The sequence below is a fragment of the Myotis myotis genome, unplaced genomic scaffold, assembly GCF_014108235.1.
Source record: "Myotis myotis isolate mMyoMyo1 unplaced genomic scaffold, mMyoMyo1.p scaffold_m19_p_37, whole genome shotgun sequence".
NCBI classification, from domain to species: domain Eukaryota; kingdom Metazoa; phylum Chordata; class Mammalia; order Chiroptera; family Vespertilionidae; genus Myotis; species Myotis myotis.
In genome coordinates this window covers 154,300-171,893 of record NW_023416343.1, presented here as the reverse complement: position 1 = coordinate 171,893, position 17,594 = coordinate 154,300, and the positions used below count along the sequence as shown (strand labels likewise).

General features: G+C 59.6%; 1 protein-coding gene across 1 annotated transcript; it reads right to left on the bottom strand.

Moving 5' to 3' along the window:
• Positions 1-9,080: 9,080 nt before the first annotated feature.
• Positions 9,081-12,397, bottom strand: RAN (RAN, member RAS oncogene family). The gene is made up of 6 exons (XM_036303470.1): positions 12,255-12,397; positions 11,665-11,710; positions 11,253-11,463; positions 9,876-10,063; positions 9,555-9,725; positions 9,081-9,474 (listed from the first exon to the last, which is right to left on the bottom strand). Exons 2-6 carry the CDS (start codon positions 11,698-11,700, stop codon positions 9,430-9,432), a joined length of 651 nt encoding a protein of 216 aa, XP_036159363.1. The 5' UTR covers positions 11,701-11,710; positions 12,255-12,397; the 3' UTR covers positions 9,081-9,429.
• Between the last annotated feature and the right edge of the window lie 5,197 nt (positions 12,398-17,594).

Genomic DNA, 17,594 nt, shown 5'->3' with positions numbered 1-17,594 from the left:
CGTGCTTGAATCTCTTTCTTAAAAACGCACTTCCTGCGCCAGCCCTCCGAGCCCTTGACCCACAGGCCCCCTCGCTGGCCTGGCTGGCCGCAGCCATAAGGCAGAGCTAGCTGCCGGCCGCGTGCCCTGGGCTCTCACTGGGAGACGCTCACACTTGGCTTTGCCCGAGAGCGGGCGAGACGCCGGGGGAATGTTAACCGCGCGAGTTCCTGGGGTCGGCCTGCGAGCGAGGGAGGGAGCGTTCATCTCCAGCGCCGGGCGTGGTTATCTCCCGGAGGGGCGAGAGGCTGATGGAGAGGCCGTTCGGTGAGGCCGTTCAGCGTCAGCTCTCGGCAGGGACTCAGGCTGACGGGCTCCCGGACGCGCGCACGGAAGGACGCGGCCAGCTCCTCCGGTGATGCTTGCCCAGGACGCTGGAGCGAAGATGATCACACAAGTTCTTGCCAAATACGTGATGCTGTGGCCGCACGGAGGATTCCTGCTGGATGCGGGCGGGGGAGGGGGGGAGGGGGGGACCCGGGGTTGCCAGGTTACCTGAGTCCAATACAAACTAACACAGGAAGTTAAATAGTAACCTTTACGCAGCGACACTAATGAGGGGGGCTGACTGTTTGGGTCCTTTGCAAGGTTGAATGAAAAGTGAGGAGGGCCCTGGTGGGTGTGGCTCAGTGGATAGAGCGTCGGCCTGCGGACTGAAGGGTCCTGGGTTCGATTCTGGTCAAGGGCACGTACCTGGGTTGCAGGCTCGATCCTGATCCTGGTCAGGCAGGGCACGTGTGCGAGACAACCAATCCATGTGTCTCTCTCACATTGATGTGTCTCTCTCTGTGTCTCTCCCCCTCCCTTCCACTCTCTAAAAATCAATGGAACTCGGGTGAGGATTAGAGAGAGAGAGAGAGAGGGAGAGAGGCCGGCCAGCAGGGAAGGAGACAGAAGGTCACAGATGAGGCTGAAACCAGAGGAAATGCACCGAGAGAGTGACTGACACCAGAGCCCTCACTGAGGGCCACTTGCGGCCACGCCATTGGCCGGGAGCGAGAGGAGGATGCCCAGTGCCACTGGAGGGAAAGCCAACGGTGAGCTGGCTGCAGGCACGGCTGGACCCAGGACCGCGGACCACATTCCCGAGCTCGCGTCTTAGGGATTCCCACTCGGGACACGGCCGGTTGCCCCGGTGTCTCAGCCGCGATCCCCCACCCGTCGCCCGTTTCCCCGGAGGCAGCATCCCCCCCTCCACGGTCTGGAATGTGAGTCAGATCCACGGCAAAGAGCCCTCCCTCGCCCCCAACCACACGCCCCGAGCGCACCCGGTACTTTAGCTCAGAAGCAGAAAACAAAGGCCGTTATTCGTTCCCGGTTTGGAGACTTTAAAATAGCAGATGAGAGGCCGCCGCGCCTTCCCGAGCTCCGGCCTCTACTTACGTCTATATTTAGCGCGAGGCTCTCCGAGGCGTAACTGCTGGTTTGGGGGAACCGGCCCGGCCCCGGCGCAGCATCTGCCTTTGGGGAGAAAGGCCGCTGAGTGTGGAAAACCGCGAGCTCCGGCTGCTGCTGCCCGGTTGGCACGCGCTGGAACCACCCACCATCGCTCAGAGGCCAGGCCAGGCGCCCGGGCCAGTGGGCCCAGTGGTTAGAGACTGTCCTAGGCACCAAGAGGTCATGGGTTCGAGTCCCGGTCAAGGGCAGGCACCTGGATTGCAGGCGGTCTTTAAAAATATATTTTTATTGATTTCAGAGAGGGATTGAAAGGGAGAGGGAGAGAGAAACATCAATGATAGAGAGAGTCATTGATCAGCTGCCTCCTGCACGCCCCCCACTGGGGAGCGAGCCCATAATCCAGGCCTGTGCCCCGGCCGGGAATCGAACCCTGACCTCCTGGTTCCCAGGTCGAGGCTCCACCTCTGAGCCACGCCGGCCGGGCTCCCCGACCTAGAAACCAGCAGAGGGTCTTGGGGCCGTGCAAGCCCCACCCCCGCCTCACTGAGGCAGAGAATGGGGTTCCCTGACGTCACTCGGTCCTTCTCCACTCGGAGAACAGAACTCAGCTCCCACAGAGGCCGCCTCTCCGTGGGGCTTTCTGGGTAATTCCCACTCCCTCCCGGGCTGAGTGTCCGGTGGGTTTATAAGGGCAGCGATGAGCAGGCAGCTGCCCCGTCCTGGCTAATGGGCTCCCGCCGCCCCGCGGGCAGCGTTTCTGGGGACGGAGCAGGCGGCGCGATGGGAGGCAGCTCCCCGCCTCTCCCGGCAGCCAGGCCAAGGCAAGCGCTTTGCCAAGACGGCCGCCGCCCGGCCCGCTCCTGGCGTCCCTCCGACCCTCATTTTTTATGTGTGTTTTCCTGCAATTAGGGATCGAAGGGATGATGGGAACGCTCACAGCTCGGCCAAGTTACCTCCCTCTCCCGCCCTCCCGGCCCCCCAACCCTCTGACTTTTCCCCCAAATCTCCTCCCCGTGGGCAAACCCAGCGTCTGACCCAGCGGTGCCCTGTCACTGGTGGTGGGTTATCTTTTTATTTCTTTATTTATTTTTAAATATATTTTTATTGATTTCAGAGAGGAAGGGAGAGGGAGAGATAGAAGCATCCATGATGAGCCCTAGCCGGTTGGCTCAGTGGATAGAGCGTCGGCCTGCAGACTGAAGGGTCCCGGGTTCGATTCCCGGTCCCCAGTAGGGGGCGTGCAGGAGGCAGCCGATCCATGATTCTCTACCATCAATGTTTCTCTCTCTCTCTCCCCCTCTCCCTTCCTCTCTGAAATCAATAAAATATATTAAAGCCAGTGGGTCGCCGCCCACACTCCGGGCCCGACTGACCCGCCACCACTGGGAGAGAAAGCGTCTGCACATTCCAAGCTCACAGCCAAGCAGCCGCCCCTCCCACCGCCAGCTGTGCCTCCTCGCCCAGCCCGCCCTTGGCCAGGTCTCCTCCCACTTGCGAATCCACCACACGGGCCGAGCAGCCAGGCCTGGTCATTGTTTGGCCGTAAAACACACGTTGGCAGAGAAGGCCCGGAGGGAGGGCCCGAATTCCAAGGAGGTCGTGACCAGGCTCCCTCCCAGGGGCCGAGGCGCACGGGCCTCCCTCCTGGCAGGAGAGGGGACCTCCCGGGGCGCCGTGTCACATGTGGGGCCCCGACGCCAGGCCGGCCAGACAAGCCCCCCTCCTTGTTGACCTCCTCACAGGCTCTGTGGCTCGAATCGGAACAGACAGCTGACGCTACCCACAGGACCAGGCACAAACACAGTCCCGGACGGCAAGCACAGCCCCGGGAATGCCGTCGGTAACGGCGTCGTCATAGCTACGTACGCAGACAGGCGGGGACTGGAAGTGCCCGGGGACCACGGCACACGTGACACAAGCGTCTGCTCGCTATGCTGGACGCCTGAACTTCCGACAGCATTGCACATCAACGGCGATTAAAAATCAGTTTAATTTTTTAAAAGAAAAGCAGCCCTGGCCGGTGTGGCTCGGTGGATAGAGCGTCGGCCTGCGGACTCAAGGGTCCCGGGTTCGATTCCGGTCAAGGGCATGTACCTCGGTTGCGGGCACATCCCCAGTGGGGGGCGCACAGGAGGCAGCAGATGGATGTTTCTGACTCTCTATCCCTCTCCCTTCTTCTCTGTAAAACATGTTTAAAGAAAGAAATAAATAAATAAGCAAACACGCCCGCTGGTCTGCCAGCCGTGTCCACGCCCAGCGGGCACCGCGCAGTCACCTTGCGATGCTCGCACACGCGCATCCCTGTCGTCAAGGGGCCTGTGGCTGGTGCCCGGGCTCCAGCGGTTTCCTTGGCAACCGGGGTTGGCTGGTGCCAGTCCGTCCTTGCACCTCAAGTCTGTCTCTCTCCTCGGGGCCTCTCGCCTCAGATCCTATCCCAGTGCAGAGAGGACGGGAGGGTCCCAGAGCCAGGAACGGCCAGCCCACGCCCCGGAGACAGGCTGAGACCGGGGAGGGGTGGGGGGCAGGCTCCCCTGCTAGCTCAGAGCTAATGCAGGACGCTGCACAGGGCAGCCTGTGGACCGCCGTCCGGCCCCGTGAGGCCCGGGTGGAGGCAGGTCCCCTCCCACGGTGCCACCGTCCCCTGAAACGACATGGTGCCGACGGCTGTCTGTGCGGTCCCACTTCTCCCGGGCTCTCTGAAACGGTGTTGGAATTCCATGGCAACCCTGCCCGGCGGCTTCCGCCCTCCGCTCTGCTGCCCTGGTGTGGGGATCCCAGCCCCAGCTTGGTTCCGTGGCCCCCGTGGCCCCCGTGGCCCCCGTGGCCTGTGCTCGCGCTGGGCAAGGCTGTGTTTGTCAGACGCAGGACAGGCCACGCTCATGAATGAGAGCGGCTTTCGCCCGGCCGGCGTGGCTCCGCGGATAGAGCGTCGGCTTATGAACCAGGTTGGGGTTCGGTTGCATCAGGGCACAGGCCCGGGTTGGGGGCTCCATCGGGGGGCGGGGGGGGGGGCGGGGGGGGGCGGCATGCAGGAGGCAGCCGATCTGTGATTCCCTCTCATCACTGATGTTTCTATCCCTCCCTCTCCCTTCCTCTCTGAAATGAATAAAAATCTCTTTTTTAAAACGGAACAGGTGTCTATTACTCAAGGGACAACGTCAGGTGCGTGACCCCTTTTGGAGGTGAACTGGAGGGGTGACAACGGGAGTGTGTACAGACTCCAACCAGCAAGCCCGTGGCCACCAGCGTGGAGCGTGCGCGCCCCCGTGTGGCTCGTGCGGGAGTCACCCCGTCAGTGAGGACCCTGATGGGGCAGAGGCAGCGAATAGGGCGGGTGGGGTCCGGGCACCACGGAGGGTCCACCTCAGGGGACAGAAGGGACTCGGAGTCACGCCCGACAGAGCCCCAGGACAGGAGCCTGTGCCCTGGGCAGGGAGGGCAGGTGCTCGGTCACGTGGGCAAAGCAAGTGGCCCAGCCAGTGTGCTCCGTGGCTGAGCGTCGACCTATGAACCAGGTCATGGCTGGACTCCCGGTCGGGGCACAGGCCGGGGCTGCGGGCTCCATGCCCAGTGGGGGGCGTGCAGGAGGCAGCCGACCCATGATTCTCTCTCATCATTGGTGTTTCCCTCTCTCCCTCTCTGAAAACCATAAACATATATTTAAAAAATAAAAAATAAACTTACGGGGCTTTCATGTGCTTTTCTAATAATGAGTGCTGTTCTCTGGGTTGGTTTTGGTGGATTAACATGATCACAGGCCACCGTTTTCCTGCCTTTCTGCGTGCTGCTAGTTTTTCTATTGGCCGCAGAGCATCGCCAACCTTCCATGATCGACGCTGGCTTCCCCTGCACCCTCCACCTCTCCTCCGGCTCTGCTCTGGGTGCATGACGTTGTCTGGAAACAATCTGATTCCTTCAGGGCTTGATTTTAAGCTTCTGGGGAAGATTAGAGCTGCTTTAGGTCTCAGCCCCATTCGGGGGGTTTCTGAGGCAACCTGTGGAGCACTTGACTCAATGCCCACAAACCATGAGCTCCCCCTTCTGGGTCCCGGCCGGGGGGCTGACACTTGTTCTAAGCCTTCCCGGGGCTCCTTGGCTCCACGGTTCCCCCAGACGTAGGTCCCAGGACTGAGACGGAGACCACAGGACTCATCCCCCCTGCGGATCTGGGGTGCGCTCCCCAAGGCTCCCACCCACGACTCTGGCCTGCACGCTGCAGTCGCCGCTTTTGCTCCTTGAACCCAAGCCCATCACAACTTGGGGGCTGCTGGACTCCACCTGGTCACCCTCTCTGGGCCACAGCCTGGAAACGCTCCAGGGAGTATTTTTTATGATTAATATGTTTTTATTGATTTCAGAGAGGAAGGGAGAGAAACATCAATGATGAGAATCACCCATCGCCTGCCCCCTGCACGCCCCTACTGGGACCGCGACCTCCGGGTTCATAGGGCGACGCTCAACCACTGGGCCGCGCTGGCCGGGTGGGATTTTTTAAAGTCCTCACCGGAGGATCTTCTTCCATTTTGTTTTTTGAGAGGAAGGAAGGGACAGAGGGGGGGGGGGGTAAAGGGGGGAGAGAGAGAGAGGGAGAGAGAGAGAGATGGATGTGAGAGGGACACATCTCTTGGTTGCCTCCCTCCCACCCCCCAAGCAGGGCTGGGGATCGAACCTGCAACTGGGGCGCATGCCCTTGACCCTTCAGTCTGTGGGCTGGCGCCCTAACCACTGAGAGCGAGCCAGGGCAGAGCTGGAGTCCTCGAGGGGCTCCCCTCATTGGTTCCCGTTTCCGAGGTCCCCGCTCGTCATTGTTTGAGGTTAGAATGTCACCCTGGCCGGTGGGACCCGGTGGTTAGAGAATCATTTCAATGTTCTTGGGGCACGCGAACGCATCGCCAAGGCGGTGAGTGTGTGAGCGGCTTGACTGTGGCACCATCTCGCCCGCAGGCACTGCACGTGGTGCTTCGTTTTCACTGGTCAAGGGGACCTGAGTGAAGGTGGGTGCGGCCTGTGGGTTTGAAGAGAAGGCGGTGCCGGGCACGCAGTGGATGCGGATTCGAGTCTTTGCTGACGGGTCGGTGACCAGATGTTTCTGGAACGTCGCAGCGTGGAGGACGGCCATGGCTGGGCTCCCTGGGGACCCGCGGGGCTCAGCACATGGGCTTCCGGAACCCCTGCCCGAGCCCCTTCCCCTCCAGGTCCTGGCCCAGGTCTCCGCCCACTTGGCCCTTCGCCACCCGCCCCTCCCAGCCCTCAGGCAGGTCCCCGCCTCACAAGGGCCTTGGTGCCCCTCCTCTCTGCAGCTGGGCTCCCAGGACGACGGCGACGCTCTGGGCGACACCACCACCGAGCGCCTCCGAGGCTAAGAGCCTGCTCCCCCATCCCATTGGGCCAGCCCCACCCAACCCGCCCCCATCCCTGTCTCCCTCGTTCCCACGGGAAGTTGAGCCCTGGGGACAGGAGTGAGCAGACAGGCCCTGGCCCTCATGGCAGTGAGACCGGGGGGGGGGGGGGGGGGGGGGGGGGACACCCCAGCCCGGACCAGTTCCCCCCACTCCCCCCGGCTGCCCAGGCCCAGGCCCAGGGACGCACCGTGAGCGCGGGACGCAGAGGCGCCGACCGCAGGCCGGGCTGCGGAACCTCCTCCTCGGGGAACCCTCAGCCCCGCTGGCTCCTTCCACCAACTTTCCCCAGAATTTGAAAAGGGAACACGGAGGCTGCCGTGACGGGGGCGACGGTGACCCAGGCTGGGCCAGACCCCCCTCCTGTGGCCTCAGCCTTAGGCCGTGAGGGCTGTGGTGCTGAGACCTCTGGGAGGCTTCCCTGCGGACAGGCTTCCAGCCCGAAGGGTCCCGGGGGCGCGAGGGGCCTGGGCTGATGCCGTCCGCAGTGCCGGCCGCCGGGGCCCCCGAACCTCAGGGAAGGCGGCTGGTCCCACCTGCACGGGTCGAACCAATGCCGCCGGCATCTGCTCAGCATGTGATTTCCTGAGTCGGTCGTGTTACCAAAGAAACAGCAAATCCTCACGAAGGGAGTCACTTCAGGTCCCCGCCATCAGCCAGGAAATTGGTGCTTATTTTTGAAAACCCAGTATTTTGAGGTTGAAAACCAGTCTGTCGGGGCTTTAAACAGCACTGGCCACGCACACGAGAAAGCTGCTTCTCAAAACCGTTTCACCCGCACCTGACAGCCCCCCACCCCCCCTTAACTCTCGCTTTAGGTGGGATATTCAGCAAATGGAAAGAAGACTCGCCTCCCAGGCAGCAAACCAGTGCAGCCAGTGACCTAGACCCAGGGCTGGTCTCTCCCGTAGGTCACAGGCTCACAGTGACAGGCCCCCGACACCAGCCTGCAGAAACAGGCCGCCTCCCCTTGTATAACCCGGACAGAAATCCGTTCCCCACAAGGCGACCTGTGCTACGTTTCAGACACTGGCGACTCGGGGAGCCCAAGCTTCTGCAGGGTATTTCCTCCCGCCGACGGGTGAATGCTCTCCCACCCCCAGCAAACAAGCAGCTTCTGAGACGCAGCCACGCGGGGACACTCAAGATCGAGGACCCACCACTCAGTTCTGCACACGCACGCGCAGCCCCCACAGCAAAGCACCTGCAAGGGCTCATCCTGACCCTCCCACACCTGGGTCTGAATTGAATATAGCTCAGCACACAGCAGCAATGCAAATATGTTCATGTTTATTCTATCTTAAGTGAAAATCAATTCTACCCTTTGAATCTTATTTTTCTGCATATTTAAGTGGTTCTTTGTAAGGGAAAACTGGGCCACTCAAGAGCTTTGGTAAAACTGTAGCCGCACCTGCTTACATGAGCACAGCAGCTCGTCCAGTAAGACCCCCAATTCTACAGGGCGGTGCCCCCAGGACCGCCAGGCAAGGCGGTGCCCGCTCATTCTCACCATGGAAACCGTACAAGACACCGAGGACAAGACCTACTCCTCCCCGTAGCGGCCTGCTGGCTGGTGGTCCACATCCTTGCACCAACTCACAAAATGACAGCACGAAAGCTGTGGTGTGTCCGACTGACATCCTTGGTCTGGCATCTTCAAAGCTGGGAGTCACTAGAAAGCAGTGGCAAACATGGAACACCTCCTGGACTCGGCTCCACGTCGACATTACCACCAGAGCAAAACGCAGGTGAATGTGGCCTTTACATTCATCCTAACAGAGGCGGCTTCCCACCAGCCCCTGCTGTCACTTGCACATACCCCCCCCTCCCCCCAACAGCTCTGTGCTACCACATGGCGACCTTTGCCATCAAACAGAAGCATCCTTGGTTCTTCAAGTGCCGGTCACACGCACCACCTTCACTCTGGCGGCTGCTAAATCCTGAACGAGCACTTCCCAGGTGACACCGAGGGCCAGAAGGCGGGGGGCGGAGGGGGCGGAAGAGGTGCTACTTTAGCTTAACTGCATTGGCAATATTTACAGCTCTTAACAACTTACCAAATAAATATTGACCTGCCATAACATTCATGTGAAATGACCCAAATGTACAAAAAATAAAGACTGGGAAAATCGAAGGTAACAGACTCCCAATTAAGTGACAATAGTAAAGGCATTCTAAACAGCAACGGCACAGTCTCGTTAGCGGTTTTCAAATGCTCATTAAACAAGGGATAAGCTCACTTGCTTAGATATTTGAAATACAACTTTATTCTGATTCTAAACGAAAAGGAATGGGAATGACAGTAACAAACAAGGTTTCACCACTGAGTATTGTGATGCGACTGCAGCATTCTTATAGTTGAAACTCAATACGGAAACAACTGCGTTCCAAAACAGCTAAATATGCAGGTCCGAAAAGTGAAGGTATTTTAACTGCCACATTCACTCGAAGCCCATTCATCTCAGCATCCCAGGATCAAGCACAGGTTCTCTTTGCTTAGCTATATAATAAAGTGGCAAACACGCGGCACCACTGACATCACAGGACAGTTGCCTATAAAACTAGACTTCTGACGCTGGGCTCCAGCTTCCGCTCACAGGTCGTCATCCTCGTCTGGGAGCGCCGTGGTCTGAGCAACCTGGACAGAGAGACGGGCGTGTCACGCTGCAGGCGCAGTGGCCGGCGCGAGCTCCCAGCGTCCCCGGGGAGGACACTCACCTCTAGATCGTGCTCATACTGTGCTGCCAGCGCGGGGTCCATGACCACCTCTGGAGGGGCGAGAGCAGGCATGGCGACGAACTCCAAGTTGGGGTCGCCGATGAGTTTTCTAGCAAGCCAGAGGAAAGGCTTTTCAAAGTTGTAGTTACTTTTGGCAGAAATGTCGTAGTACTGTGAAAAAGAGAAGTAAAATTCAGTTATTCTAGGAGACGTTTCGACCCAAAAGCCAAAATCCTTTCGATCCACACATTACGAGTCGCCGTAATGGACGCCACTGAGCTTTCACCGAAGGGGACAGTTCTGTAAAACGAGGGCCCGCACCTGAAGGTTCTTCTTTCGGTGGAAGACAATGGACTTTGCCTTCACTTTCCTGTCCTTGATGTCCACTTTGTTGCCACACAAGACGATGGGGATGTTCTCACACACGCGCACCAGGTCTCGATGCCAGTTGGGCACGTTCTTGTAAGTAACTCTCGAGGTTACATCGAACATTATGATGGCACACTGGGCTGAAAGGTGGGTTTACAGAGATTAGCACTTTCCCAGGAATTTCCAACACGGATGAGAAATAATAGGAACTATGAATTCGAACTCGTGGTCTCAGGCCAAACTGCAGGTCAACTAACTGTTTCTCAATTTCAAGGTCTCCCAATTCTAAGTTGTACTAAACAGTATGTGTGTGCAGTGGAACCTCGTTTCTCAAACTTCATTTGTTCCAGAAGGCTGTTCGAAAACCGAATCATTTTTCCCATTAGAAATAAACTGAGTTAACCTGTTCCAGGCCCCCAAATGACGCCACTTTAACCTTTCTTACATTCGGTGCAAGTCTGTTGTGCTATACACACTAAAAATAAAAAGGACGTGAAATGTAAATTTAACAGAGAGAAGGAAACGTTCGGTAAAAATGAAAATGTAACCAGTATCAGCAACAAAAGCGGAAAACACAAAAATATTCACACACAACGTCCGAGATGGGGACGGTGTAAGCGGGCTCACGTTGGTGACTGGTCACCCAGGGGCAGCAGGAAGGGCCATCAGGAAAGGCCAGCCCGCCACCCCCGCTGCCCTGAAACACCCCCTCTTCGCCCGTCCCCACGAGCACCCCCAGATCACGGCAACCAGCCTTCATCCCAGAGAGCCCACCCCGCACGGCGGGGGTCCAGAGACCGGCCCTTTACTAGGCCCTCGGTGGCGAGTCCACAGGGTGTTTGTGCTTGAATGGACCTGCACCCACAGCGACCAAGGGAGTCGGAGGGCGAGCAGCGCGGCCAGGGGGGAAGGCGGCCAGCGGCTCAGACCCAGAGCCCAGTCCCAGAAGCCAGTTTTCTCTCCGGTCTCTTTCTGGAGCAACAATGAACATCCCTTTCCTTTGCCATTTTTAAACCAAGCATTTTGGGGGGAATTTCTTATTTTGCAAAACTCAGTGCCGTTAAAAAGAAATCAGCGGGTCCCACTCCACGCTGGCCACCAGCACGCTACTCCTCGGACCCAGTGTGTGGTCGGCCCGTCCGCGTCCCCTTCCCGGGGCGACCCCCAATGCGCCCCCAAAACCAAGTCTCCACGCGCTGCCGCGGCCTGATCACCGCGAGCCTCCGTGCCAACCAGGGCACCGCGCCCCCGGACGCCCGGCACCTGCATCCGAGCGTCTCCCCTGCAGAGGCGGGCGCCCCCTGCCCCCAGGCCCGCGGGGGGACCCACCTTGGATGTAGTAGCCGTCGCGCAGCCCCCCGAACTTCTCCTGCCCGGCCGTGTCCCACACGTTGAACTTGATGGGCCCGCGGTTGGTGTGGAACACGAGCGGGTGCACCTCCACGCCCAGGGTGGCCACGTACTTCTTCTCGAACTCGCCCGTCAGGTGGCGCTTCACGAAGGTGGTCTTCCCGGTGCCGCCGTCCCCGACCAGCACCAGCTGCGGAGGCGCGTCCGTGAGCGGCGCCCAAGCCCGGGCCTCGCGGGCCCTTCCCGCCCAGGACCCCGGGAAGCGGCCCGGCTCCGGCCACGCTGCCCGCCCGCCCGCGACCCGCAGGAGCCCCAGCTAACAAAGGCGGGGGCACGGCCCCCCGCGCCCAGGGCCGCCTCCCCTCCGGCCCCCGCCCCGGGGGCGACGTACCTTGAACTGCACTTGGGGTTCCCCTTGGGCGGCCATGGCGATGTCACTGCGGGGCGGAGAGGAGGCGTCAGGCCCGCGCGGGGCGGGCGGACGGGCCGGGGCACATGGCGGGCGGCCCACGTGCGCCCACAAAGGCCGGCGCCCCGCGCCCAGCGCGGGCGGGCAGGGCGGCGGCGGCACGAGGGCGCGCAATGGCGGCGGGTCCCCGCCCGCTCATTCAGCGCCGGGCCGGCCGCGCGCCCGCCCGCCCGGGAGCCGCTCGGAGGCCGGGCCGCCCCAAGCGCCTGGTCACGCGGCCGGCCGGGCCTCGGCTCCCCGGCCCGCCCCTCCCCGGCCCTCCGGTGCGACCCAGCGCCCGCCCACCCGCCCGATCCCCGCGCTGGGACCCCGGCCCGCGGCCTCCGCCACCGGGAGGGAGAGGAGCCGGAGCCCGCGCCCGCCCGCCCGCCCGCCGCCTGGGCCCGCAGTAACCGCCCGCTGCTGGCCGCCGCCCGGGCCGCCGCCGCGCCGCCCCGGCCCCGCCCTCGGCCCCGGCCCCCGTCCTCGGGCCCCGGCCCCGGCCCCCGGCCCGGCTCCGCCGCCGCCGATACCTTCCAGAACCGTCTCCCGGGCCGACTGACTGAGAGCTGGAAAGATGGCGGAAGCGCGATTCAAATGCCCGGAGACGCAGCCGACGCCGGCGCGCGCCGAAGGGGGCGGGGCAACGGCGCGGCGCGGCTCCCACGTGGCCTGGCGCGCGCGCGCACGCACGCACGCCGGCCGCACCCGTCTGCGGGCGCGCACGCGCAGGGCTGCCGGCGGGCCACGTGCGCCCTCCGCCGGGGCGGCCTCCCGCCTGCGCATGCGCCGTCGCGAGGCGGCGCGCCCTCCGGCCGCCGCGGTCACAGAGCTGGGAGGGGCCGGGCCGGGCCGCCTGGGCGGGAAACGCGGGCCGCGCCCACACAAAGACCCCGGCCTCCCGCAAGCACGCAGGCCCGGCAGCCCCTCCGGCGCCCTGGTGGGGGTGCGGTCCCCGATCCCTGCCCCTGGGTCTCCATCGGGACCTGGGGAGGCGGGGGGCGGGACAGTGTGGAATCGGCCCGCAGGCTTTGGGGCGTTTCCTGCAAACGGGGTGATGGGTTTGCGCGTGTGCAACCCGCGCGGCTCATCCTCGTGGCAAACCCGGTGCAGCTCCTGAGGTTTTAGGCTCCAGACTCGGGGCCGAAGGCTGCCGGGTCCAGAAGCTATTGCTCCCGCCGTGGACGGGAAAGCGGGGAGGCCACATGCTAAGCTGGGCGCTCGGGGGAGGCCTGCCCGGCGGCTTTGCAAACCCCGAGACCTCCGGGAACCCCAAAGGAGGGTCTGGAGTGAAACACTTCACTAAAAGCGGTTGACGGGGGGTGGTCGTGTCCGGGCCAGTATTTTCCCCGACGAAGGGCAACTTCCGACCGTTACCGAGCCTGTCGTCTGTCTGCATCTAACAGCGGTTCTCAACCTGTGGGTCGCCTAAGACCATCGGAAAACACATCTATAATCACATATTGTTTTTGTGGTTAATCACTATGCTCTAATTATGTCCAATTTGCAACAATGAAAATGCATCCTGTGTATCAGATATTTACATGGCGATTCATAACAGTAGCAACATGACAGTTATGAAGTAGCCACGAAAGTAATTTTTTGGTTGGGGGTCACCACCACATGAGGAGCTGTGTTAAAGGGTCGCGGCGTTAGGAAGGTTGAGAACCACTGCGTTGTCCACAGTTTGGCTCAAATAAACTCACAAAATTCTTTACAGGTTTGTTTTGTGTGTGTGTGCGTGTTCACGTTGACACTGGGGTGCCCCCTCCATGGGGTGGTCAGGCTAGAAAATGCGATGAGTGGGCCGAACGGAGTCCTCCAAGCTCCCAAGTCTAAGGCTGGTTTTGGCATTTGTAGGGACAGCCACTGTGTTTTTTTGTTTGGGGGGTATTTAAATTTTTTTTTTTTTAATATATTTTTACTGATTTCAGAGAGGAAGGGAGAGGGGGAGAGAGAGAGAAACATCCATGATGAGAGAGAAAATCATGGACCGGCTGCCTCCTGCACGCCCCACACTGGGGCCCCCAACCTGGGCCTGTGCCCTGACGGGGAATCGAACTGCGACCTCCTGGTTCAGAGGATGGACTCAACCCCTGAGCCACGCCAGACGGGCGGCGACGGTGTGAGAACTGACCTCTAGGCCCCCTCCCCAAGCCAGCATCCACGCGTGGCCGCTGCAGGCAGCCGGGCGTCCCTTCCCACAACGGGACTCAGATGAGGCCCCGGGGACGTCCAGGAGCAGGAGGACCCAGGTGACCGAGGGCCTCGCCTCGAGCCCCCAGCGCACTCGCAGGCACGTCTGCTGGGAGCCCGAGTGACGCGGGTTGGGCCCAACACGTCTGGCAGTCTGCCTGCCGGGGACTCTGGGCCAGGGCCCCAGGGACGGTGGCAGCTCCCAGCAGAGCCGTGCTGCTGGTGGGCGCGTGAATTGGTCCCGCCTCCGGGACAGCAGAAACGAACAGAACACACGTGTCCTGCGTTCCTAGCCCTGTGTGTTCATTTCTAGGGAGATGCCCCAGAGTTTAGCACGAAGGCACGTGGAGACGGATCACAGTGCTCGCTGTGACGGGACGGCAGTCAGTGGAACCTCCGTGAATGTCCAATTGGGCAAATGCGTAAGTGAACGAGGGTGTGAGCTATTCTATGGATTACTCTACAGCGTTGTATTTTATTTACTTACTAGAGGCCCAGTGCACAAAATTTGTACACAGGTAGGATCCCTAGCGGCTACAGGCTGGGGCACCTCCCTCCCCCTGGCCGCCCGCTATCGCTGGCCCTGCCCCCTGCTCCCTTCCAGGCCTCCCTTCCTGGCCCTGCCCCCTGGTCAAACTCCCGGTTGAGGGGACAATTTGCATATTAGGCTTTTATTATATAGGATTTAAAAAATACATATATTTATTTATTTCAGAGAGGAAGGGAGAGGGCGAGTGAGATGGAAACATCAGTGATGAGAGAGAATCACGGATGGGCTGCCTCCTGCACACCCCACATTGGGGATCCAGCCGGCAACCTGGGCCTGTGCCCTGACCGGGAATCAAACCGTGACCTCCTGGTTCATAGATGGACGCTCAACCACTGAGCCACGCCAGGGGGCCAGCAGATAAAGTTCATCTTCATCACAGGGGGCGCTAGATCTCGAAAGGGTGATGTGGAGAAAAGCGAGTTCCAGAAGGCGTGGCAATCGCTCTATATCATCGCGGGGGCAGTGACAGGACAGGGCTGGCCTCGCCCAGCGTTCATCCTGGAAGGAAGAAACAGGAGACAGATGTGGCAAGGACGGGGAACGTCTGAGACCGTGATGATCACTGTGGTGAACGAACAACGCAGCAGGTGCGGGAGATGCGAGGTCGCGGGAGGTCAGAGGAAGGGGTGACAGTGCGGTGGGGTGACCCACAGGCCTTCCCTAAGACCTGCTGGAGGGGAGGGGAGGGGAGGGGCCCCACAGAGAGCTGAGGAGCCAGGACCCCAGGGAGAAGGCCTGGCCAGTGCACAGGCCCTGAGCCGGGAGGGACAGCTCAGAGGGGGTGGGCGGGGCTCACGTTTGACTGTCCGTCTGTATAAACAAGGGTGTTGGGAGGAGTGCGAGGGGCCCGTGTACGAAGAACAACGGTGGCTTCTCTTCGGCAAGAGGAACTCGAGAAGCAGATGGCTGGCCGTCGGGTGGGACACGCTTTCTGTGAAACAGACGTTCATTCTGTGTCCTGTGTCACCTCAGGAGAGTCTGGTCTAAAGAAAGGCGGTAAGGACATAGAAGCCTATAACGGGGCATCACAGGACGTCCCAGAGGCCGAGACAGGCCTGGGACACTCTCTATCTATCCATCTATGTCTAGATATCTGCATAGTTACATACAGATTTGGATCTAGTATCTATAGCAGTGATGGCGAACCTATGACACGCCTGTCAGAGGTGACACGCGAACTCATTTTTTTGGTTGATTTTTCTTTGTTAAATGGCATTTGAATATATAAAATAAATATCAAAAATATAAGTCTTTGTTTTACTATGGGTGCAAACATCAAAAAATTTCTGTATGTGACACGGCACCAGAGTTAAGTTAGGGTTTTTCAAAATGCTGACACGCCGAGCTCAAAAGGTTCGCCATCACTGCTCTATATCATACATAGCATAGTATCTATATAGTATCTATATCTCTGTAGTACTTATCTATACACAGATAGATATTTATATATGGCTATCTAGCTACCCACATAATTTTGAAAGTATATATGTGAAAAATTTTAGTATACAGTATATATTTTCTACTATATATATATATATATATATATATATATATAAATTTCAGTATATATATTTTTTTCAGGGATTCAAAATTGAGGCGCATTTTAAATGCCTGCTCTTAAATGAACCGACTCTTGTAAGACAGAGTCGTCGCCAGCGCAACCTCACCGTGCTATTTATAAGGTAATTGCAGGGTGTGCTGATTTCCCGGGGCCGCCGTCAAAACATACCACGAAGCAGGTGCCCTCAAATAACAGACATGCGTTCTTCCCCCGTCCCGTCCCAGGCTCCCCAGTCAGGGTGTCTGCAAGGCCGGGCCCTGCTGGGAGGCTCTGGGGAGACTGGCCCAGGCTTGTCACTGAGCTCCTGGCACGGCGGGTGGAGGGGCATCGCCCCGATGTACTCCTCTGACACCCCCCCCCCCCGTGTCTCCACGTGGTCATTCCTCGGTGTGTCTGTGTCCTAACCTCCTCCTCCTCCTAGAAGGGCACCACCCACTGACCCTCATAGTCGGCTTTAAAAAACAAGCACACATATTTTTATTGATTTCGGAGAGGGCGAAAAGGGAGAGAGAGATAGAAGCATCCATGATGGGAGAGAATCATGGATCAGCTGCCTCCTGCACGCCCCCAACTGGGGATGGAGCCTGCGACCCGGGCCTGTGCCCTGACGGGGAATCCAACGGTGACCTCGGGTTCAGAGGTCGATGCTCAACCACCGAGCCACGCCAGCCGGGCCGATGGCAGCAGCTCAAGTCCTTTTTTCCTGGATGACGAGGGTGCCGAAACCAAAGTCACCAGTCCTCGGTGAGAAGGACCCCATCCTGTTCCCACTCACGTGCGTGAAGACATTCGATACTTCTCTGAAAGACAGGCCACGGGCATGTGTCGTGGGCAGAATAGCGGCCGTTTCCAAAGACGGCCACGGGAACGCTGGTTCTGTTCCCTTCCTTGGCGAGTGGACTTTGGAGATGCGACCAATGACACGGACCTCGAGGTGCAGAGAATGTCCAGGGGAACCGGTCGGATCACCGGAGGCCTTCGAAGCAGAGACCTGGGTGTGGTCCGAGTGGAAGATGTTCCACGGAGGGAGAGAGTCAGTCCTCGGCCGCTCCTCTGGCTTCGAAGGGGGAGGAAGGAGCCATGAGCCGTGAGAGGGAAGGAACCGGATTCTCTCCGAAAGCCCCAGGAAGGACTGATGTTAGCCACTGAGACACGGCCCCCATGACCGCAAGATAATTGGTTTGTGTTGTTTTAAGGCACCAAGTTTGTAGTGACTTGCGACAACAGCTACAGGAGACTAATCAATACAATATTCGATCTCGTAAAGCCATCTCCAGATCATGTGTCCGGCCCCATCTTTAAAAGGGGTCGCCTAGCCCTGGCCTTTGGGCTCAGTGGGTAGAACGTCGGCCTGCGGACTGAAGGGTCCCGGGTTCGATCCCAGTCAAGGGCACGTACCTCAGTTGCAGGCTCCTCCCCAGCCTGGGTCCTGGTTGGGGGCTCGTGCAGGAGGCAGCCCATCGATGTGTCTCTCTCACATCGATGTTTCTCTCTGTCTCTCCCCCTCCCTCCCACTCTCCCTAAAAATCAATGGAAAACTATCCTCGGGTGAGGACTAAAAAATAA